Source organism: Zingiber officinale, chromosome 11B (assembly GCF_018446385.1).
Source record: "Zingiber officinale cultivar Zhangliang chromosome 11B, Zo_v1.1, whole genome shotgun sequence".
Classification (NCBI taxonomy): domain Eukaryota; kingdom Viridiplantae; phylum Streptophyta; class Magnoliopsida; order Zingiberales; family Zingiberaceae; genus Zingiber; species Zingiber officinale.
This window is the reverse complement of record NC_056007.1, coordinates 15,101,172-15,127,275: the sequence shown is the minus strand read 5'-3', so window position 1 is coordinate 15,127,275 and position 26,104 is coordinate 15,101,172. Positions and strand designations below refer to the sequence as shown.

Here is a 26,104-nt window from a genome sequence, read left to right as displayed (position 1 = left end):
AATTCCAAGCGACCTTTCTACATCCTGCTGCATAAGAGACGCCCTGAAGTGCTGTTGCAAGTCCCCGATGACCCGAAGCTCCGAGATTCTGATTATTGTCGTCGGTATAAATTTTTATGATTGCACTTATTGTAATACATATTTGTAAACATTTTGCACGATATAGTTGTTGCCCATAGTAAGCGATCAACGATCGCGGGCCTTGGAGTAGGAGTCGCCCTAGGCTCCGAACCAAGTAACTCCTAGTGTCTTATGTGTTTGTTCTTATTTCTTTTAATCTTTCCGCTGCTTTATTCTGAACGAGTTCTACGAATCCGAAATGAGTGAAAGCCATGAGCGCTATTCACCCCCCCTCTAGCGCTTCTCGATTCAACAATAAATACACAAGTAAAATAACAGAGCAAATGTATAAGAGTATTTTTTTTTAATTTTGAAATAGAAAAAAATATTTTTTATTTACTATCAAAACAATACTTCTCATTCTATTTCTATTTTCAAAAATACATTTATTTTCAAAAATACATTTATTTTCAAAAGTATTATATGGTTATGCAACCATAGATGTTATACCTTGTAGTAGTTCTAATAATTGGCACAATATAATTTTATGTTACTCCAATTGAAATAAAGCAGATGCAAAAAGAAGAAAAAGAAACCACAACAAGAAATTAATGTAGTTTGGCATGAGCACGAGTAAAATCCAACAGATTATATTTTGCAAAGAATTTACTAATTAATCACAAAGTAGTAAAAAAATATGTGCACTATACCTATAATATCAATATGCTCTTAATCATAATTGGAGCAAAAAATGAAACCCTAATTAAACAGAGCATCTAGCAAGCAAATGGAAGGATGAGACATATGAACGATGAGGAATCGCGGATCATTGAGTCGTTGTGCTACTAGTGTTCTTGAGGAAGTGAGAAGCGACAGAGAGGGCATGAACAGCTCCGTTCCAACCATTTCTTTAGACACCCCGGATGGAAGAGATGACTGCAAGGCATCGCCAACACTGGAACCGCTAGCCCCAAATCCTCCAGACATATGGAACAAGAGTCCGGCTCCTCGACAATGACCATCTTAAGGCCCTCCACCGCCGCTACAGGTGCTGGCCCAGAACGTCTGTCGAAGTAGGCGTGGTAGTCATCGTCGATGACTAAGTCGAAGTAGTCATCCTCATCATCCTCATCGTTGTCGTCGTCGTCATCATCGTCATCATCATCATCATCATACTCATCGTCATCATCGTAGTCGTTGTCGTCATCATCGTCACTGATGTTTAGGAGGCCAATGGTGGCCAAATAATTTGTGCGGACGAAAATGGTGGAAGATAACTCCATTGAAACAACATCCATCATGCATAGCCAGCCGACGGAGAAGGAGGTGTACCAGCAAAATACTTGTGCAAAAAAGTGTAGTTTGACAGTCTCCCGAGATGGATACGTCAGAAGAGAGAAGCGGATGGACAACTGGGTGGGGATGTCGACAATGTAATCAGGTGACCTTGCCGAATGTGTGCCCGTGTCGTCACACTATGTTCCACGCCATGTGAGATGGTTATGCACGACGGAAGAACCACCAGAACAACACCCTCACAGGGGTGGTGACCGTCGGAGATGAAGGTTCCATCGGGAGGACTGATTAAGAAGCAGCAATGCTGACAGTCGTGCAATGGAACATGCATGACGTAGCTGGTGCAAGTTTAGTCTTCCGGTGGTATTATATATATAGAGCAACCATAAATCTGCGATATTTTCGATTAAACCGTTAAATTCAATTTATTTAAATAAAATTTTTGTTCTTCCATCTATTTTTCCGATAATTCCTCAACAACTTCAAACTTCGAAATTAAATCAGATATATTGGTTAGATTGCGACAAATTATACATGATCACGATGATTGAGTTACTGATGATTGTTTCGTTAACAAAATAAATGTTATATTTAGTAATCGAATTAGGTTATAACTACATGACGATTCAATTACCGATTAATTGTTGTTGGTGGACTTTAAAATATTTAAATAAAATATAACCAAAATTAGATGCTAAATGTTATCAATAATCAAATTAGGTAATTAACTAAGTCGGCTAAACGCGAGTCAAATAGGCGTCTTTAGAATTAGTGTATTTTTATTATGAAATATAATAAATAATCTTACATCATATATATACATTTAGTCCACAAAGTCCATTGTTAATTTAATTTATTAGGTCAAATTTTTTCTTTCAAGCTTTAAAACATTCAAACGATTAGATTTAATTGAGAAAACATTATTAAATTTTCATCAATTAAACTAATTTATAAATTTAACTTGAGAGCCAAATCAAAACTCCAAGTTTAACTAAGACATGAGAGATTTCAAAATTTCAGTCTTAACTGAAACACATGAGATTTCAAAACTCCAACTTCTTACTCACACTTATTTTGATTTGTAACTCATGCTATTTTCAACTAATCCAAGAGATGAGTAGGACAAATTATAAATAGAACAATCTCATGACTTAGAATTTATCTCATCATACACCTCTTGTTTGTACACCTGAATTTATTTCTCTCTATATATACTCATGGGACCGACTCTAGGGGCCGTTGCGGTAGCAGATCCACCTTTTTTTATATTATATAAAAAATTATTTTATTAGTTTATATTTCATTTAAAAAAATAAAAACAAAATATTACAAGTCAAATACAATTAAAAGGATGTCTCAAATTATCTCGATTGTGAAAAAGAACGCTTCACCACCATATATTTTGTCTCAAAAATACTATTTATTTCAATGTCATAGTTACTCTATAAATTTTTTTAGTTGCTATCATCTATCTAATTTTTTAAATCGGCTAATTTGGGGTGATCGGCTCAGACCCACGTAAGTTTCTACCGATCACTAGGGTAAATTGGGAAACGCTAATGGATGCCCATCTAGATAGTCAATATTCTTAGCTCTGCCTCTTACTGAAAGAAAATCTCCTACAAGGTGCTGCACTTGAGATTCGAACCATAGATCACTTAATTATCCGTTTGAGTACCTAACTATTGCACCATTGGCCCGAGGGCCATAGCTACTCTATAGTTGCTAGAGTGGTTGCTACAACATGATCATTGATTATTTTCATTTTAATCAAACTTACTATACATATAATATTATTATATCAAAATACTCTATTTGATTGAAATTAAATTTAATCAAAATTATTTTAAGTCAGTTAATGTTGTAAAACTCTAAATTTCAAACTTTAAACTCTAAATCTAATTAAATCCTAAGATACAATCGTATATTAATTGTTACATTATTATAGCAATTCCCTAAGTAACTACTAAAAAACTATTAAGTAGTAGTTGCTATTAGCGTTGATTAGTGTTGCAATAGTTATAAAGTAGTTGTTATATATTTAAACAATTAATCATAGTTGTTATAATTATACCATATATAAGGGTAGTTTTGAGATAAATAATATAATTAAACATCTTTTTGTTTTTTTTAAAATATTCTTTTGATAATTTATATAATTTAGGATGTACTTTTATAATATATTTATTTTTATCTTTACAACTCAATTTTTTGTTAGATCATATCATAATGGGAAAAATAATATCAATTTAACTCCATTTGCAAATCTATTAATTGCATTTAGTTAAAAGTTTTCAACAATTTTGATACCAGTGAACCTCTGATCGGATTTCCTGATTAATGCGTTGACAAATCCCTTCGGATGGGTCGCGCATGATGTGTTGTCATCATTAGGTCTAGGGTTCGAATCTCGAAAAAAACGAGGTAAATGTTTCTCTTATGTGTTTTTCACTATTCTAAATGCTAGTAGCCGTCCGTGATTACCTCCTCCGTGTTGACCCTGGGACGGGTTGGTGGGGGCGCTGGGAGCGAGCGCATTCACCTTTTGCCACCATGATTAATGCGTTGACAAACGTCTAGGGGCGAACGTATTCGCCTTTTACCACCATGATTAATACATTGACAAACGTCAGCTCAGAGTAACCTCGAGGTCCTTATTTATTCATGAACTCTAAATTTCATATACATATTACTATGTTACTCTTATGCTAGTGCCAAATGTTCCAAGTTATTCTTCGTTTTCTTCTCTCCGTGAGAAATCCCTCTCAGCAGCCAGTATTGCTGACTGTAATTCCTGGGGTCCCTATTTTGCTAGTTCTTTTATCCATTGTCGATGAAGTGATGAAAATTGTCTCCTCGAATCTCAGCTCTGATTTTGTTTTTAATTTTTTTAAAAAAAATTTTTACACATAGGAAATTTCTTGTTTTTACGTACCTGATTAAATGATCCCTGGCTTCACTAGCTTTTCTTCCTTTTTCAGTTATGTTGGGATCAAACAGCTAGTGTTTGGAGGGTCAGAATTTGAGAATTGGAAGGACGATTTGGCATCTGAAGATGCCGGTTACCACGTTCACAAGATCTGATATCTACTTATGATGATCTCGGGTGGAAAAAACTTTTCTTCACGAATATGTTTTTGACATAATGGCATGTCACGAACTGGATTAAATCTAGAACAGCTATTGAGATTTACGTTTAGATACAATTTAATTTCAAGAACACCTCAAATAGTAAAAGTATGTACGTATAATGATGGTTCGTTTATTACTCAAACATTAGATCAACAATATAATTGTGCGCAGTACATGCATGCCTTTCATTCTAAAGAGAATATACACGTTCAAAAAGAAACTTCTGATATATGCCTCATGAGGGCATACATAGTCTTGTAGACTTCTACTAGCAACAAAAGTTCTCCAAGGTCTAAAAGAGAATAAAGATGAATGAAACAAATTTATATAATGCATTGATGATGAGGAGAAAGCAACACAAGCTTAATCATAATTGGAGCAAACGAAACCCTAATTAAACAGAGCATCTAGCTAGGAGTCTAAAGTAGAAGAAAGCAAATGGATGGGAATGAATGAATAAAATATGAACGATGAGAAGTCACGGATCGTTGAGCTGTCGAGCTAGTACTACTCTTCTTGAGGAAGCGAAAAGCGGCAGAGATGGCACGAACAGCTCTGCTCCAGCCATTTCTTTAGACACGCCGCATGGAAGAGATGACTGCAAGGCATCGCTAACGCTGGAGTTGCCATCCCGAAATTCTCCAGACATATGGAACAAGATCGAGTTTGGTTCCTCAGCGGTGACCATATTGAGGCCCTACACCGTCGTTGCATATGCTAGCCTGAAACCTCTGTCGAAGTGGGCGTTGTTGCGGCTATCGCTCTGGGAAAACAAAGCAAACTCCTCCGAGGCAACCATATCTAGAGGCGACTGGCGTCCAAAGACGCATTGGGGACGAAAATGATGGAATATATCTCCATCATAACAGCACTCATCATGGGTAGCCGGCGGACGACGGAGGATGTGTAGTCGCAAAACGCCTCTTTAAGAAGATCTAGGTCGTCACGCCATACGTAATTGGCCGCCACAAGAACCAACATCACCTGTGTTTCCCTTTCCCATGCTTGCTGCTGCATGAGTAAATGGAAAGGTTGGTGGATGACGAAGCCAACGAGCTCGCCCGAGTGCTCTGGAGAAGGAAATGTCCGCCGACAGAAGCGGATGATAATCGGGGCGTCGGAGCTATCAGTTCTGGAACCAGGCGATCTAGCCGAACATGTGCTCATACCATCACATGCAGTTCAACACCGCCTGAGATTGCTATCCAAGGCGGAAGATCGACCGGAGCAACGTCCTCGATGGGGGAGGCGGCCGTCGGAGGTGAAGGTCTCTTCGATGGGGGTTGATTAACAAGTGGCGGTGGAAGTGTACTACTCTACCGACATTATATAAAGCAAGCATGAATCCGTTGGTTGCTCTTCAATCGGAACCGTTAACTTCAATTTATTTAAATGGAAATTTTATGTCCGATCATTCAAATCAAGCCGCGTGTTTCTCTCGAGGACATTGATAGGCAACTAGACCTATGATTTATTGTAATTTTAGGTAACTAGACCTATGATTTATTGTTATTTTAGGTAATTACGATGCAAATTACAGTTACAACTGGGTTAATAATTGCACTATATATTGTCGGATCTAGAACAACAGTTATTTTACTTATATGTAATTTGATTCCAACAGCAATAACTAGTCAATATTATTTTATACCAAAAAAGTAAATTTTATCAGAATCCGGATAGGATTCATTTTTTTCAAAAATAAATAAATAAATTATGACAACCATTCCTAATTCTAGTTGGGTTAATCTGCAGACTACATAATTCATTCCAGAGTTCTATTATGTTCATATTTGTTTTTTTTGACAGTGTAATTTCAAGCATATTATGGCAGGCATTTCTTAATTATTTTTTTTCTCAATCACACTACTGGCCACCATTCCTAATTCTAATTGGATCAATTTATAATAATAAATTATGATAATTCTCATTAATTATTGGTAAAAATAGATGCTAAATGTTATCGGTAACCAAATTAATTAGGTTACTAAACGAAGTCAGATAGATTCATCCAAATCTAATCCAGTCAAGTTTTTTTATTGAAATTATTTCGATTGAGCTAGGGTTCAATGGAAATAACATGCATCGTAAAATTGCAGACCATAATTTTAACGAGATAGGATCGTACAGTGTTGATGAGTTTTTCATAACAATTGCTTGTGCAGCAGAATCCTCTGTTTAGAGAGTAATCAAATTGTAACTAAGGATTTCTCAATTGATCATGAAATAACATCAATATTCATCAAATTGATGTTCTCATCCATCAAACAAACTAACGTAGCAAACGAGTAGTAATGTAATTACAAATGATATCAATCATCATTAAACAGAAGGAATGGATGAATCTCTTTAATTTTCTCAATTACGTTGTAGTAGATCGATCCAGTCGCTACTCTGCGGGGGGAAGTGAAAATCTGCAGAGGGGGCAAGAATTTCTCCGTCGCAGCCACTCCTTCAGACACCCCTCGTGAAATGAATGGCCGCAAGGCATTGCCAGAGCCCGAGTCATCACCTCGAAATCGTCGAGGCAGATGGAACACGAGCTTTCTTCTCCCATCGTAGTTACCATCTGGAGCTCCACCACCGCCGCTGTGGACGCCGGCCTAGGCCCTGTTGGATATTGGAACCTTAATAGACCAATATCGATTTTGTGGAAAAAATCGGAATGTCATCAATAGATAGAAGTCATAATTGACTTCAAAATTGAAATCTAAGTTTCACGTAGATAGATTTAGACTATTAATTTGCTCAAAATCATTAAAGGTGAATGAGAAATTAATTGTTTAAAGTCAGTCCAAATAAACATTAATTAGTCATTAATGATATATAAGGAAATGCATGGGAGAATAGTCCCATATCGGAAATTTTCGATGTGTATTCTTTGCTTATTAATGATGCTGTGTTAATGAAGTTAACTCAGAAAAAGACCAGGTGCTCTCTTCTTAGGGGCAAGCAGGTGCTCGCACCTGTGAGCTCGCCAGCCGCCACGTGTGCAATGGTCGCTTTGTAGGCGCACTTTGTAGGCGCACTTTGCACTTTGCACTTCGCGAGGAGCATTGAGGAGCTTAAATTTATGCTCCAGATGACATTGCAGTGCCTACGTGGCACTCGGGTGACGTATCATACTTGTATCTGACATGGCAATGCCTATGTGGCATCTATATGGGCAAGAAGAGATGACTGGACTGTTGATTGGGGCAAACGGATGGCTACCGTTGATCAAAGAGGTGTGATGGATTGCCGGTGATGCGATCTGGAGTGTTGGATCGCGAAGAGTCACGATCATCCCACTTGGGATGAGACTTGATCTGAAGCATTAGATCGAATGGATCAGTATATTCAGATCCAATGGCTGATGACAATAGGCGAGATCTGAGGGTCACAACTCTTCAGATCTAATGGATGAGATTAAAGTGGGATATGTGAAGGGTTATAACTCTTCAGAATGGATGATCCAGATTGATCCAGCCCAAAGAACACATCCACTCACCCAAAAGGCATTCAACCTCTTCATTTGGTATAAATAGAACCCTCCAGATGCTGGAAAATTCATTCGAATCATCGAATTCATCTATTCTACTCTCTCTTAAGCATTCATCTCATCTTGTGCATAAAGAGTCCAAATAGCCTACGAGAAGGTTCGCTGGTCTCGGAATTCGGAGTGCTACGATTCTGAGACGTTCGTCGTTGTATCTTGGGAACGAATTACTGCTATCCGTTAGCACCGTAGAGGAGCAATATCGTTTACGGAGATAGTATCAAACACTAGCCTCGACGATCAATATCAGTTTGCGCACTCCGGGATTCACCGGTTCCAACAGTCGTAAATGATATTCTGCAAACAGATATTGCTACTTCCAACGACGTTTCGATGGTCGTTCCGACCGCCATTCCGTCAACATCAATTCCGCATGGAGAAAAGCCGGAGAAATTCACCGGAGCCGACTTCAAAAGATGGCAGCAGAAGATGCTGTTTTATCTAACGACGCTAAACCTTGTATGGTTTTTGCAGGAAAACCCGCCAGCTGCTTCGGAAGGTAGTAAGGCTGCCTGCGATGCATGGTCACACGGAGATTTCCTGTGCCGCAATTATATTCTCAACGCCTTGGACAACACGCTGTATAACGTGTATTGTTCATTGGAGATGGCGAAATCTTTGTGGGAATCACTTGAGAAGCAATATAAGACCGAAAATGCCGGATTGAAGAAATTCATCGTCGGTCGGTTTCTGGATTTCAAGATGATGGACTCTAAAAGCGTCTCAGCTCAAGTCTAAGATATGCAATTAATACTGCATGATCTGGACGCCGAAGGCATGAAGCTGAACGAGTCATTCGCAGTAGCTGCAGTAATTGAGAAGCTCCCTCCGTCATGGAAGGATTTCAAGAATTACCTCAAGCACAAGCAAAAGGAGATGGGACTGGAAGACCTGATCCTGAGGCTACGAATAGAGGAGGATAATCGAAAATTATCCGACTCTAGAGGAACCAAGCAGACTATTGACGAAATGTCCAACTTGGTCGAGCCAAACGTCAAAAAGCCAAAGCAGTTCAAGAAGAAGGCTCAAGTAAAGAAGTTCAAGGGCTCTTGCTACAACTGTGGAAAGTCAGGACACATGTCCAAGGACTGCAGACGCCCGAAGAAGCCAACCAAGGGACCAAAAGATGCTGCAAACCACGTCACAACCTCTCTTGAGGACTTGGATCTCACTGCGGTCGTGTTTGAATCCAATACAGTGGAGGATAACCCGAAGCAGTGGTGGATCGATACTGGAGCAACTCGTCATATCTGTTCAGATAAAGCGATGTTCTCTAAGTATACTCCGATAAATGGAAGGAAGCTCTATATGGGCAATTCCACGACATCTCCGATCGTCGGACTCGGAAAAGTTGTTCTGAAGATGACGTCTGGAAAGGAGCTAACTCTGATTGATGTGCTCCATGTTCCCGACATCAGAAAGAACCTAGTTTCTGGATCGACACTTGTTAAGGACGGGTTTAGACTAGTGTTCCAGTCCAACAACTTTGTCCTTACGAAGAATGGTGTCTTCGTAGGAAAGGGGTACTTAGAACAAAGTCTATTCAAAATGATTGTAATGACTATACTCCGAAAATTTGATGGTAATAAAATAATTGCTTCCAGCTATATGGTTGAGTGTTTTAATTTGTTGCATGATCGACTCGGACATGTGCATAATAATATTCTGAAATGTCTCGTCAAACTAAATTTATTACCGAACGTCAATCTTGACGAAACACACAAATGTGAAGTGTGTGTGGAAGCTAAAATGACGAAACTACCTTTCCATTCGGTGGAAAGGTCAACAACTCCTCTAGAATTAATACATAGTGATCTATGTGATTTGAAATTTGTGCAAACTAGAGGAGGTAAAAAGTATTTCATTACTTTTATCGATGACTGCACGAGGTTCTGTTATGTCTTTCTTTTAAGAAGTAAAGACGAAGCCTTAGAGGCGTTCAGACCCTATAAAACAGAAGTTGAAAATCAACTTGACAAATGAATTAAAATAATTCGTAGCGATAGAGGTGGAGAATATGGTGCACCGTTTGATAAATTTTGTTCAGATTCTGGCATTATCCATCAAACAACGGCGCCTTACTCACCTCAATCGAATGGTGTTGCTGAACGTAAAAATCAGACACTAAAAGAGATGATGAATGCCTTGTTGATAAATTCAGGCTTACCTCAAAACTTGTGGCGGGAAGTAATATTATCGTCAAATCACATTCTCAACAAGATCCCTGATAAGAAAAGTGATAAAACTCCATACGAACTATGGAAAGGCCGCGAGCCATCATACAAATACCTGAAAGTGTGGGGGTGCTTGGCAAAGGTCGAAGTACCTAAACCAAAGCATGTAAAGATCGGACCTAAAACGTTCGATGCGGTATTTGTCGGATATGCCCATAATAGTAGTGCATATCGTTTCCTAGTTCACAAATCAGACATTCCTGATATTCATGTGGGAACAACCATAGAATCTCGGAATGCGATATTCTTTGAAAACAAATTCCTAAATAAGAAGGGAAACGTTGAAAATGATAACAACGGAAGTTCAAACAAAAATGACGTTACCGAACTTAGCTGTTTTAAAAGGACTATTGACGATCAAAGCGAAGGGCCACGTCGTAGCAAACGTGCTAGAGTTGAGAAATCGTTCGGGCCAGATTTCATGACTTTCATATCGGAAATGGACCTAAGAACATTAAGTGAAGCTCTCTCTAGGCCCGATGCTCCAATGTGGAAAGAAGCTGTCAATAGTGAAATCGAATCCATCATGAATAATTATACTTGGGAATTAGTAAACCTTCCTTCTGGTAATAAACCATTAGGTTGTAAGTGGATACTAAAATGCAAGTATAAAGCTGATGGATCAATTGACAAGTATAAGGCCAGACTTGTAGCCAAGGGGTACAAGCAAGAGGAAGGCCTTGATTATTTTGATACCTACTCACCGGTGACAAGGATTACATCCATACGAGTGCTAATAGCCATTGCAGCACTGTATGACCTTGAAATACATCAAATGGATGTTAAGACTGCGTTCTTAAATGGTGAGTTGGAAGAAGAAATTTATATGGAGCAACTCGAGGGGTTCGTGGCTCCAGGAAATGAGAAAAAGGTGTGTCGACTTGTTAAGTCGTTATACGGACTTAAGCAAGCGCCTAAACAATGGCACGAAAAATTTGACAAAGTAATGCTGTCAAACGAATTCAGAATAAATGAATGTGACAAATGCATTTATGTCAAAGACACACCTAAAGGTTATGTAATCATCTGTCTATACGTAGACGACATGCTGATAATGGGCAGTAATCATGATATAATTATGACTACAAAGAAAATTTTGACAAAAAATTTTGATATGAAAGATATGGGTCAAGTAGATGTTATATTGGGAATTAAAATTCTCAAGACATCAGAAGGGATAGTTCTAACACAATCCCATTATGTAGAGTCAGTATTGAAAAGATTCAATGCGTACGATCTCTCTACAGTAAAAACACCTATGGATCTAAGTCAACACTTAGCAAAAAACCATGGTGAGACCTTATCGCAGTTGGAATATTTTCGAATAATAGGCAGTTTGATGTATCTCACAAACTGCACACGTCCGGATATTGCCTGTGCTGTCAACAAGTTGAGTTGTTTTACGAGTAATCCAAACGAGACCCATTGGAAAGCATTGATGCGAGTTCTTAGATATTTGAAATATACTATGAACTATGGATTACATTATGGAAAATATCCCGCTGTGCTGGAGGGATATTGTGATGCTAATTGGATATCAGATACAAAAGACTCCAAATCCACTAGTGGATATATTTTCACGATCGGTGGGAGAGTAGTATCTTGGAAATCCACTAAGCAGACGTGCATTGCTCGGTCAACTATGGAATCCGAGTTTATAGCACTAGACAAAGCAGCTGAGGAAGCTGAATGACTGCGGAATTTCTTGGAAGATATTCCGAGCTAGATGAAACCTGTGCCTGCCGTACTGATCCACTGTGATAGTCAATCGACGATTGGAAGGGCACAGAGTAATATGTACAATGGGAAGTCACGACATATACGTCGTAGACATAATACCATTAGGCAGTTGATCTCGAATGGAGTGATTGCAATCGACTATGTTAAGTCAAAAGATAATTTGGCAGATCCTCTTACGAAAGTGTTGAGTCGAGATCAAGTATACTGCTCATCAAGAGGAATGAGATTAAAAAATCTACAACTAAAAACGACTGTAGCGGTAACCCAACCTTATTGACTGGAGATCCCAAGATCTTGGTTCAAAGGGACAACGAAGTTACAGAAGTTGTGTTACAGCACATAAGATATTTTATCTCTATCCCAATCCTAGGATGAATTTGTGCTGTCCTACCTCATGTAGTGAGGTTAAGCTTATGCTTTTAGTGACTTCTATACCTTATAAGGTAGAGTATGGTAGGATACTCCTGATAGAAGTGTCACCTATATGAGTGTGAAGATAGGTCGCTTCAATGAAACACTCATGAATCCAAGATGGTGTCCATGGTCGAAACGGAACCAACCATGAGAACCTAAAGTAGGTGAAATAGGTCTCTGTGTGGGTGTTATTATCTTAGTATACACCAACAGCTGAGCAGTTCAAGACATCACGTTCACTGCGCAACCTAGTATACTCGATAGCATTCCACTACGGAAGGTTCAAAGCCACAAGCTACCTCTCCTGATGCAGTGACTTATCGATTGGACTCTTGTAAAGTGTCAGCATGCATACACGCATTGCATTAATTTCCATTCATGTGGGGGATTGTTGGATATTGGAACCTTAATAGACCAATATCGGTTTTGTGGAAAAAATCGGAATGCCATCAATAGATAGAAGTCATAATTGACTTCAAAATTGAAATCTACGTTTCGCATAGATAGATTTAGACTATTAATTTGCTCAAAACCGATTAAAGGTGAATGAGAAATTAATTGTTTAAAGTCGACCCAAATAAACATTAATTACATATTAATGATATATAAGGAAATGCATGGGAGAATAGTCCCACATCGGAAATTTTTGATGTGCATTCTTTGCTTATTAATGATGTTGTGTTAATGGAGTTAACTCAGAAAAAGACCAGGTGCTCTCTTCTCAGGGGCGAGCAGGTGCTCGCACCTGTGAGCCCGCCACTCGCCACGTGTGCACGTGCGCAATGGGCGCTTTGTAGGCGCACTTTGCACTTCGCACGTATGCATCGTCCAGATCGATCCAGCCCAAAGAACACATCCACTCACCCAAAAGGCATTCAACCTCTTCATTTGGTATAAATATAACCCTCCAGATGTTGGAAAATTCATTCGAATCATCGAATTCATCTATTCTACTCTCTCTTGAGCATTCATCTTATATTGTGCATAAAGAGTCCAAATAGCCTACGAGAAGGTTCGCTGGTCTCGGAATTCGGAGTGCTACGATTCCGAGACGTTCGTCGTTGTATCTTGGGAACAAATTGCTGCTATCCGTTAGCACCGTAGCGGAGCAATATCGTTTACGGAGATAGTGTCGAACACTAGCCTCGACGATCAATATCAGTTTGTGCACTCCGGGATTCACCGGTTCCAACATGCCCTTTGCTGAACTGGATGAAGTCGATATCTTCGTTGCCCCCGAAAAAATATTCATTGGCCTCCAGAGGAATCAAATAGAGAAGGCGGCCGGTAGAAGCGGAAGGAGTGATGGGGATTTCAATGATGGAGAAGAACTCCATAGAGACCAACTGCGTGATTGGAAATCGGTCGAACACCATGTAGGTGTATCTTCGGAAAGCTTGAGCAAGAAGGTCGAGGTCGGCGGGGCTCACGTGATTCGCCGCGACATGGAAGAGCATCTGCTCTGTCTCCCAGGTGGGCCGATGGATGATGTGGCAGTAGGGCTGGGGGATGGTGAAATGGGCGCACTCGACAGTGACGTGGTCGGAAGACGAATAAGGCGTCTGGCGGCAGAAGTGCGAGATGAATTGGGGCTCTATGTCTTGATCAGGCTGTAAGAGCCTGGTCACCACGCGCCTTAATGCGAAGAGTGACGCCGGCTGTGTCGGCCGCCCAGCTAGGTATCTCCCTCGATGAGACGGAGTCGTCTGCGTTGATCCTCCTGGAGTTGGCTAAAGCTGCAGGATCCATGAAGAAGGAGAAGAGAAGAGAAGCGGTAGTTTAGGAGAAGCTGTGAAAGAAAGAATTGATGGGGTAGATTGAGATAGGGCGGTCTTGTTTAATTTATATAGAATCCTCATTTCATCAAATGAAATCAGTTAAATTAGATTACTGTTGGATTCCTAATAATTTGGATTAGATAAAATAAATACAAAAATAGATAAGAAGAAATTCGTTCACCTCCCGTAGATTTAACTCCTTCCCCTATAAATAAACTTGTAACAACAACCCTATTGATATTTAAAAAATATCTATATAACCATAATTGTAGGACCAATTATATATTCTATTTTTTATTTTATCCAAGAAAATTCTTTTTTAGGAATTTCAATGCAATAGTATAATTTCAACTACTACTACTAATAATAATAATAACAACGTTGATTGGTAAACGAGTCAAATTACATGCATGTCGGTGAGAGCAGATCTCCTGGTCCGCAAATTGCGGACCAGGGGATGGTCCACTACATGTGGACCTTTGATTTGAATGAACCCCATTTATTTAAAGATGGGGTCCATTCAAATCAAAGGTCCAGATCAGTGGACCATCCCCTGGTCCGCAAATTACGGACCAGGAGATCCCTGCCCCATGTCGGTAGCATTCTACAAGTTCGGAACTAAAAAAATAATAAATAAATAGAAATAAATAGAAATAAAAAAAATTCAGGATAGACTCTTATTTTATTTGGCATAAGACTCCTAATATTCTAATATTATTTATATTAAAAATTCTTAATTATTTTTTATAATTATATATGTTATTTTTTAAAATTAACATCTCTTTCCTCTCCCATGTTGATATATATATATTTTTTTAAATCCAATCGATTCTCTTCCCCTCCTTTAGTCGTAATCTCATGCTTTTCTCCTTCCTAATCAATGATTTTATACTTTTTATCTTTCTAGTCAGTGATCTGACTCACTTCTTCTTCCTTGTTGGTGATTCTACAATTTGATGCTCTCCTCCTTCTTTGTTGGTGATTCTAATAAATAAAAAGTTGGAATTCTTCGTCCATTCAATACAAAATAATAAGTTTTTTTTAAAAAAAATGGAAACTAAATTCATTCTCATGCTCTCATGATCATCTTTTTCATTTTAACCTATACAATAAATTATAAGCTATTTGATTTTTATTATAATTTATAATTTTTTATTGTTGATATTCTAACTAGTATTCATTAAAATTCTAGATGTTTTTATAGATGTTTTTTCTAATTAGTCAGTCTAAATAAAAGTTTTATTTGTTTGCTATTTTATTATATTTGTCTAGATAAGTAGCATCAGACATGATAGCAAGATCCTACAAGCTGATGAGCAAAAGAAATTAAGAAGAAGTCGAGAAGAGAAAATACCAAAAATAAAAAGAAACCTCCCTTTCTCTAGGTTTTTGCCAAAATCTAAAAATTTTATTAAAAATAGAGAATTAATTTTCAAACAGCTAATTACCAAAACATGTTTTATAGACTTTAATAATCAAAGATAGAAAAAAAATCCTAATATATAGATTTCAATTTCTATCTTGCAAAGAAATGAAATAACTTCTAAAATAAAAATATTAACAGAGACAAAAAAATAAGTAAAATCTATTAATAGATGTTGTACTTCTAGTAGTCCTTTTAACAATTCCATAAAAAACCACCACCAGACGTGACCCCAACTTGGCCAGAAGTCCAGCTCCCATATTATTAACAAGATCGCTTTAAGATTCTTATACAACAAGTGCTTTAAGATTTTTGTACATCTTCGAATAATTGCTACTATGGTCTGCCACATTTGACACATATTCCTTTATCTTGATATGAAGATTCAAAGTCTCCTTCTGTTGTTCATTAAGATAAAATACACTGACACAATCTTCTTCGAATCGTTATCAGTTTTTGTGTATACGAAGGCATAGGCATCCTCAGGGTCATTACACCCATCGATTCTAATCACTTCTCCATTAGTAGGAGGTTTATCCAAGAGAATTCTTGCACCACCATCGACGAGGGAGAATCCGGCGGCTAGGAAGGAAGAGTTGACGGCAAAGATTACCTTGTCAACTTTATCATAGTTGTACACTGGTTTGCTAATCTCTTCGATCTTACCTTCTAGGTCTTTCTCAGATGGTATACAATAAGTTGTTTGATATAATTTGATAGAAGATTCAGAATTACTTTATTAGAAATAACATGAATTAGGAATAAATAAAAACTTCCCTGCATCAATAAATCAGCTAGTGTAGCAACAACATCCTGCTCGTCCACGATCATCTTCTTCACTTCTTGAATGCATGGACAATAGAGAGGCTAGACATAAGACAATGTAGTAGCTGCATTCTTCACTAACCATTGCATGATCGTCAACCTCTGCTTCTCTTTCTTCCATGCAGTCCTCTTTCTGTTGGAGTCCAACTTGAACCCTCCCACATGAACACTCCAACTTGAAGCTCCTCTCCTCCTCCACTACTTCACCTAGCTGATCCTCTGCAATGGTTTGTGTTAGAACCCCAAGGTGATTTTGATATGATCAACTAAGTTAGGTTAGGTCATGTTGTGTTTAACCCTGTGTCTAAGTATGCAGGAGCTTAGGAGCACAGGAAGTTGAGCAAAAGACACAGCTAGCAAGAAGGACGACACAGAAAGAGCCGATGGGTTCGGTGCATTTGAGCGACGAGGTGTTACGGAAGAGTACGCGGACGGATGAGAAGGAGGCACACAACGTTTTCGAGGGACGAGAAGCCGGAGTGGAAGGTTGCTTGAGAAGGTCGGAAGTTGGGTTCGGGTGAGCCCTATTCCGGATAGCCGAAATCACCCAAGCGAGTGGAGCCAGAGCGGAAGACCCGGACCGAGGCGAGCAGAACCGGAGCAGAGGGCCTGGATCCATTCCAGGCGCTTGAAACTCAAATATTATCATATTCGATGTGGACCTTGACCGACGCGTCGGGGATAGAATTCTATCTCACTCTAGGCCCTTGGAACCCTTCCAGGCACCCCGACCAAGGCTATAAATACAACCTTGGTTCCAAAAGCTAGACAGAACAAGCATTCGTGCAACAACACTTGTACAGATTCCAGTTTTCATTTAGCTTCTTTTCTGAGCTTTCATTGCTGTAAAGAGGCTTCTCCGCTTGAAGGGGAAAGTAGTGAACTTCATTTCCTTGGATTAACAACCTCCCCGGTTGTAACCAAATAAATACTCTCTGAGCCTCTATCTGGCTGATTTCTTTATTTAATGCAAGTGTTCGTTATTTAAGTTAGTTGTCCAAGAAAGGTTCGTTTTTGTTTTTTGTGCAGGGGCTATTCAATCCCCCCCTTCTAGCTGACCAACGGGTCATAACAAGTGGTATCAAAGCTATGACGCTTCAAGAGGACTAACCGCCGATCGAAGCATCGAATCAATAGCCGGACCAAGCATATACCCACCGAAGTTCGAGGGGGAGTTCGCTAGCTGGAAAAAGTGAATGCAGGTATTTTTTAAAATTGACTTTGAATTACTTTTAATAATGAAGTTCAGTTTTATAGCACCCGAGGGTAAGGAAGAATACCAGTGGACAAAGAAGGAGCAGGTCGATGGCAAACAGCAAAGCAGAGTTCCATCTGCTGAGCGTCCTTCCACCACAAGAAGTCAACCGGATCAGCACCTACAACTCAACAAAGGAGCTTTGGGACAAGTTCCTTGAGCTACACGAAGGGACGTCGAAGCCAAGCTCGCGAAACAAGACTTACTTCGCAACCAGCTCACCAACCTATGATTTGAAGAAGATGAAACGATTGCACATCTTCACTCGAGGATAAAGGAGCTCATCATCAGACTTTCGAATCTCGGAGAAAAAGTAAGCAACCAAGATTCGGTAAGGTATGCTCTTAATGCATTCCCTAGAAATATAAAATGGGCATCACTAGTAGATACCTTCTATATCTCTAAGGATTTAGAATCTATTACCTTAGAAGAATTATTTTCAACTTTTGAAGTGCATGAATCGAGATATGCAAGTACGAAGGAGCCGAAGCACAACATCGCCTTCAAGGCAACGAGAGACTATCATGAGTCAGAATCCTCTCTCGACGACGATGAAATAGTTATGATGGTAAGACATTTTAAAAAGTTATTTAAATCAAGAAAAACTAATCAGATGCTACCACTGCAACGAAGAAGAGCACGTTAAGGACAACTGACCTAAGCTAAGGAACAAAGATAAGGACAAAGGAAAGAAATCTATCCAAACGAACAAGTACAAGACTTTAAAGGCGACTGGGACGAAACGTCATCCGAATCAGAAGTTGAGGCTTTCTCCATGCTTGCATTGATGGCAAGTCATCAAGATGAACACGAAGAAAGTTCTTCCGAAATGAGCATTGAGAGCATCGATGAAGGGGGAGCGACATCGGAAGAAAGCAGCAGTTCATGGGGAGCCACGGACAACGAGATCGATAAGGTAAGTCAGGTACGATTTCTTCCTCCCAATAAAATGTTTAAATTCGTTAAATTATTATCTAAAGATTATTATAAATTAGAAAAATAAATTAAAGAATTAAAAGTAATTCTGGCAAAATCTTGTCCATTAGAAGATTTTGATAAATTAAAGCTAGAAAATGACAATTTACAAAAAGAAATAAAAAACTTGAAAAATCATACATGCACATATAGTACAAGTATTAGAAAATATAATTTGAACTGGTATTTTAAATATCACAAAGGACAAATTAGGAAAATTTTAAAGAAATATGTTCCTAAAAAATTCTTAATTAATCCAGTTGGCTGGAACTTATATTGGGTTCCAAAGTCTTGTCTAACTTGAACTTGAATTAGACTTAGCGCTTTCAGCGAGAAAATTAAACATTTGAATTTCTTTAAGAGGCTTTGTCTAGAAGTGGTTGATGATCCAAAAACCAAGAAGGCTAGTGCCTCGCCATAACCTGTAAGCTAAATATTGAAATAAAATATTTAATTGACTAATAGATAGAGCATTAAAATTGAAATTAGATAATACTTTAATAGTTACTTAAATATTTTTACAGTTTTCTTAATTTTTAAAAAAAATTTCTTATAAAATTTTTACTTAGAAATTAAAAAAAAAGACTTAAAGTTTTTTTAAGTATCAACTTTAGTTTCCATAAATTTATACAAAATTATTTTTTGAAAATTTGTTTAACTTAGAAAAATTTCTCATTTTTTAAAAATTTATTTAACTTAAAGTTTTTAAGTTATTTTATAAACTTTGCTTTACCAAAATTTATTTTATACGTTGCATAAACTTTTTTATCTTTAAACTTAGAAAATTTTTCTGCTTGAAATTTTCTTACTTAGATTTTTTTTTTTGCAACAATTAAAGTTTCTAAAATTATTGCAAAATTTTTTACCAAAATAATTTTCAGAATTTTTAAAAACTTGATAAGTTATTTGAAACTCAGAATTACTCTTAGATTTTATAGTACCCCATTTTTTATGTGATCAAAGGGGGAGAAGAGAGAATTAAGTCTAGGGGGAGGTAGCTTAAAATTTTTGTTACTTTTTGCGCATTATTGCAAAATTTATTGTTTTAACTTTATAGTTGTTTACCCTAGCTTAACTTGGGTTGCTCACATCAAAAAGGGGGAGATTGTTGGAACCCCAAGGTGATTTTTATGTGATTAACTAAGTTAGGTTAGGTCTTGTTATGTTTAATCCTGTGTTTAAGTGTGCAGGAGCTTAGGAACACAGGAAGTCGAGCAAAAGACGTAGCTAGCGAGAAGGACGACACGGGAGAGAGCCGACGGGCTTGGTGCATCTGAGGGACGATGTGCTACAGAAGAGTACGTGGGTGGACGAGAAGGAGTTGCACGACATTTTCGAGGGACGAGAAGCCGGAGCGGAAGGTTGCTCGAGAAGGCCGGAAGTTGGGTTCGGGTGAGCCCTATTCCGGATGACCGAAATCACCCAAGCGAGCGGAGCCAGAGCGGAAGACCTGGACCGAGGCGAGCAGAACAGGAGCAGAGGGCCTGGACTGAAAAAGTCAACCAGGTTAACTTTGTAGGTCCGGTTGCCTGAAGTCTGGGCACCCGGAACTACTCAAATATTATCATATTCGACGTGGACTGTGACTGATGTGTCGGGGATAGAATTCTATCCCACTCCAGGTGCCCCGACCAAGGTTATAAATATAGCCTTGGTCCCAGAAGTTAGACAGAACAAGCATTCATGTAACAACACTTGTACACATTCCAATTTTCATTTAGCTTCTTCTTTTCTGAGCTTTCATTATTATAAAGAGGCTTCTTCGCCTAAAGGAGAAAGTAGTGCACTTCATTTCTTTGGATTAACAACCTCCCTCATTGTAACCAAGTAAAAACTCTCTGAGCCTCTGTCTGGTTGATTTCTTTATTTAATGCAAATGTTCGTTATTTAAGTTAGTTGTCCGAGAAAGGTTCTTTTTTGTTTTTTGTGCAGGTGCTATTCAACCCCCTTCTAGTCGGCCAACGTGTCCTAACAGCTTGCACCATGGCTCTCATGGGAGCCCCCACTTCATGATTCCCTCGTGATTGATTCCTTTTTAATTATATCATCATTCATAACTTGCAGTGTGTCAGGTTCATAGACTTTTTCAGGGTCAAATTCCTCACGAACGATAAAAGTCTCAGGGGCATCACAAAGTACCTCGTCAACTTCTTCTTCCAAATCATATTCAAATCCATCAAAATCATCTTGGGCATCGAAACTATCGTTCTCCATGGAACTAAGTTTGTATGTAACCAAAAGAAACAAAGTGATCTTTTATTTTTTTCTTCATCTTCTCTATATCTTTGATCTTGGTTTTACCTTGTCTGTCTTGTGAGCGTCGTAAGTGCTCCCACCACGCTGATGCTCGATCCTTGAGACTAATTTCAATTAGCTTTACCTTCATATGATCCGACACCTGCTTATAGTAAAAGAACCGCTCCACTTTGTTGATCCAGTCAACAACATTCTCCGTCTGTGACATACCATAAAATTTAGGAAGATCAACTCGAATTTCATGGTGTCCATGCCATGTTGATTTTTTCAACCACGTACCTTACAATCTTCATGATTTTGTGTTATCGTCGTTATATGTTGGGTTAAATCTGTGACTTGTCTCTGTAAATTTTCAATTCTCAACCGTCTTTCACAGTGCTTTGCTTCCTCAATTATCTTGCAGGCTAGCAAGAAGGGCGCATTGACGAGAAGACAAAAAGAGAAAACTTCGAAAACAAAGACAAACTACATTTCTAGGTTTTTACCAAAATAAGAAAACTTTATTAAGAATGGAGGATTGATCCTTAAACAATTAATTACATATTTATATAAACTGCATTCTCTAATACCTAAAGAAAGTAAAAAAATCCATAATATATACATTTCAATTCCTATTAAAGAAAAAAAATTCTAAAATAAAGAAAAAATTATTAACAGAAATAATTTAAAATACGGACTCAAAATATAAAAAATAGGAATTACTAAAATATCTAAAATACCCCAAATATCAAAAAGGTGAAAATTAACAAAAATTATAATAAAAAATTACGGATCCTCCTTCTGTCATACTTTAAAGCATTGTCAAATTGAAAGTACAAGTATAAATCACACTATATTATTTCATTAATTTTAAGTATTTTTATTTTGATAAAATATTAGGGATCTATATTTTTTTTATTATTATTTGAGTATAAATATGTCTATTAAAAAGTTACGATTCTAAACCAGCAAAAGATATGAAAAAAAATAAAAGAATTGATTAATCTCGTAATTAGAAGATATAAATAATTTGATAAAAATGAGATTAATGAGATAAAACTTGTAGTTAAAAAATCTTTTTAAATGATTTTTTTCAATTATATTATTGATAATGTTATTTTTTTTCAAAGGTTTGAATAGTATAGGATATATGAAGATAGTTTTAATTAGAAAAATTAAAATTGCTTGATCTTTTAAAAAAAGTATTTGAATCTTTAAATTTTTTTAAAATATGACATGTAAATGATTTAGATTTATTTTCAGAAGTAAAATTTTTAAAAGAAATAATGAATTCAGAACCCAATTTTTTTTTTTTTTTTGTTAATGCATAGATAATTTTCTAAAATTGAAATTAATAAAATCTTATTTACATTTAATAATATCTCAAAAAAATGAATAATTTAACAATTTTATCTATTAAAAAAGATTTATTACCAAAACTTAAATATAAAAATTAATTAGTTATTTTACATTTAAAAAGTCAGAAAATTAAATTTTATTTAAAAATTTATATTTGAAAAAAAATCTATTTTTTAAAATTATTAACACTTAATTTTTTTTTTTCTTTCTATTATTTCAAAAATGTTTGAGACGACTTTAATTCTAGACAAGAGAAATTAAGTGAGATGGAAGGAAAAAAACTAAGAAGGAAATTATAAGTATAACAGAACGAAAATAAAAGTTAGCATTGTGAGAAAATTCATGTTATAATTCATGTGTTCTCTTTTCCGCAAATATTGTTACTATTTATGCTAACTTAAGTTCAATACTGATTCTTAATGGAACAAATTTTAAGGATTGGAAAGTGAACATTCTTATTATTCTTGGCTGTACGGATCTAGATCTTGCGATTAGGACAAAGCAACACACTGCTCTCATAGATACTAGTTCCTCCGAACAAAGGGCTAAATATGAGAAGTGGGATTGCTCTAACCGTATAAGTCTTATGACTATCAAGCATGACATACCTGAGGCTTTTAGGGGTGCGATATCTAATAGTATCATGACAGCTAAGGAAAACCTTAATGACATTGAGAAGTGTTTTGCCAAAAGCCATAAGGCGAAAACAAGCACAATTATGAAAGTTTGATTTCCAGGATGTATAAAGGCAAGGGAAATTTTCAAGAATATATCATGGAGTTTTCCCACCTTGCATCAAAGTTGAAGGCACTTAACCTTGAATTGTTGGATGACATACTTGTGCATTTAGTGCTTATTTCTCTTCTGACCCAGCTCAGTTAGTTCCAGATCAATTATAAGTTTATAACAGTCAAAGGTAGAAATGGATTCTTAATGAGCTCATTTCTTACTATGCTCAAGAGGAAGAGAGGTTGAAGCAAAACAAGGCTGAAAGTGCCTATTTAGAACACACCCCTAAAGATAAGGGCAAGAAAAGAAAGAATGAGACTACTAAAGGTTCTTATGTGAAGCAATAAAAGCAAGATCATGACAAGAAAGGTTGTTTCTTCTATAACAAGCCTAATCAAGTCAAGAAAGAATATCCTACTTGTGAAAAAGGGTATATTTGGTGGTTAGACTCTGGTGCCACTACTAACATAAGTGGTTCAATGTAAGGTTGCCTGAGCTGTTGAAAGCCAAGTGATGCTGAAAGATGCATTTATGTGGGTGATGGCAAGTTGGTTGAGGTGGAAGCAATATGACATTTTAGATTGTTGTTAAACATTGGTTATTATTTAGACTTAATAGATACTTTTGTTTTACCGTCATTTAGACAAAATTTAATTTCTATTTTTAATTTGGACAAATTAGGTTATTATTGTTCATTTGAAAATGGACAATTCAGTTTATCTATTAGTTTTGCTATTATTGGAATCGATTCACTTATAATTTATGACAATCTATATATTCTTGATATAAATGCTTTTATATTGAAACCCTAAATGTGAAATTCCGTGGTACTAAGCATAAATTTAATAATGAAAACTCAAGTGCCTTATTGATGCAGGAGAGAATCTAAATTGGGATTTTTTTTAAGTAGTTATCCGTTAATTAAGTTTAGTTTATTTTTTATATTTAATTTTGTCCTAAATCTTAGGAACCGAGTCTTGTTAGTTAATTTATCCTAAATCTTAGGAAATAAGTCTAGTTGATTATTTTTCTGTTTAAGTTTTTTTGAGGTTTTGAGAGCTATATAAACCTATGCTTAGATGATGTTTGGGGACAAGTTATTTTGATATTGAATCAATTAGTTTCGCTTAAGCCATTATATGACTACATCTCTTTTATTCTTTATTTCCCGCTCTTATTTTCTCAAGAAGTTTTTTTTTTAAAAACATATCTTGAGTTACTTCTTATTTCTTACTTCCCTCTTGTTTCTTCTTAATCCCTCTATAACTTTACGCCCCAAAATAATCTATATTTTGCTCGGCGTTAGTTGGTATCAGAGCAGAATATAGATTATTCTGGGTGTGAAGTTACAGAGGGATTAAGAAGAAATAAGAGAGAAATAATGAAATAAGAAGTAGATCAAGATAGTTTTTTTTTAAAAAAATCCTCCTTGAGAAAATAAGAGCGGGAAATAAAGAACAAAAGAGATGTAGCCGTAACGTGACTTAAGCGAAATCAATTGATTCAATATCAAAATACCTTGTCCCCAAATATCATCTAAGCATAGGTTTATATAGCTCTCAAAACCCTCAAAAAAATCTAAATAGAAAAATAACTAACTAGACTTATTCCCAAATATTTAGGATAAATTAACTATCAAGACTCGGTTCCTAAGATTTAGGATAAAATTAAATATAAAAAATAAACTAAACTTAATTAACGGATAACTACTTAAAAAAATCCCAATTTTGGATTCTCTCCTGCATTAGTCACCTGGAGTTGAAGAGAACTCACCCTCGAGTTTAGGGTGGGTGTATCTGGATCCAGAGCATAATGACTTAGGTGTTTTATATTAAAAACATCAAAAATTTTTAAATGGCTAGGAAGTCGCAACCTGTAGGCATTGTCATTAATCTTTTCTAGTATCTCGGAAGGTCTAATCTTTTTTTATCTTTGAGCTTGTTGTATTCACCAATAGGGAAACATTCACGAGTTAATATAGCCCAATCTATATCACCAACGTCAAAAAGAACCTGACGTCGATGCCGATCTGCCCTGATCTTGTATTCGGTGTTGCTTTCTTGAACAGCTTGCTTAACCTACTCATAAATAACTCGAAGATGCTCGACCATCTCCTTAGCCTTGGGGTTAATTTGTTTGGGGCACGAAATAGGGACTAAATCAAATATCCCAGATGGGTTTAGTCCATAAACAACTTTGAAAGGACTCAAACCAGTGGTCCTGTTCTTTGATATATTGTATGCGAATTCTGCTTGAGGTAAAACTAGATCCCATTACTTTATTTTGGTTCTTGTGAGACATCTCAGAAGATTTTCTAAGCTCTAATTCACTACCTTGGCCTGACCATCTGTCTGAGGGTGATAGGCACTGTTGAAGTTTAGCTTTGTCCCTAGGTTTTCCCATAAAGTCTTCCAAAATTGATTGACAAATTTAGTATCATGATCCGAAGTAATAGTTTGAGGAATACCGTGTAAACACACAATCTCTTTGAAGAAGAGGGTGGTAATCCGAACAACATTTATGGTTTTTTTTGCATGCCACAAAGTGAGCCAACTTGGAGAATCGGTCCACACTACAAGAAAATCCTCATTCAACAACACTCAAACGACAACGATTTTATACCAAATCGTTATTTTTTTTTTTGCCTTTTAACAACGGTTTTAACAAAAACTATTGTCTTTTAGTAGTTATTTTGGCCTACAACAACGGTTTTTAAAAACTGTTATCTATTTATGCTTTTTTGGGGCTATGACAACGATTTTTAAAGGCTACGACAACAGTTTTTGAAAACTGTTGTTTATGTGTGCTTTTTTAGGTATTACGACAATGATTTTTGAAAACCGTTGTCTATTAAGCGTTGTTGAATACCTTGGTTTTTTTTTCCTTCGCTGTTTTTTCCCCTTCGCTGTTCGCTCTCCGCAAGTGTACGGAAATGTCGCAAGTAATATAAAAGATTATCGTATCCACAGGGACTGGAATAAGCACTAGAAATGTCTCAATGCGAATTAGCTAAACAACTATCCAACCGTTTCAAAAGCAAAGTAAAGGTAAACAAATCTAATCTTAAAGATCAACAAACAAGAATTTAGTGTTTTGGGTTATGATAAAAGG

The 26,104-nt window shown here is 36.8% G+C and overlaps 1 protein-coding gene across 1 annotated transcript; it reads right to left on the bottom strand.

Annotated features, from left to right (window-relative positions):
* Positions 1–905: 905 nt before the first annotated feature.
* On the bottom strand, positions 906–1,358 carry LOC122033800 (E3 ubiquitin-protein ligase RNF181-like). The gene has a single exon (XM_042592960.1). The coding sequence runs from the start codon at positions 1,356–1,358 to the stop codon at positions 906–908; it is 453 nt and encodes a 150-aa protein (XP_042448894.1).
* Between the last annotated feature and the right edge of the window lie 24,746 nt (positions 1,359–26,104).

Bases quoted from the DNA above. Each gene is read 5' to 3' on its own strand.
- LOC122033800 (XM_042592960.1), bottom strand. From the start codon at position 1,358: ATGGATGTTGTTTCAATGGAGTTATCTTCCACCATTTTCGTCCGCACA.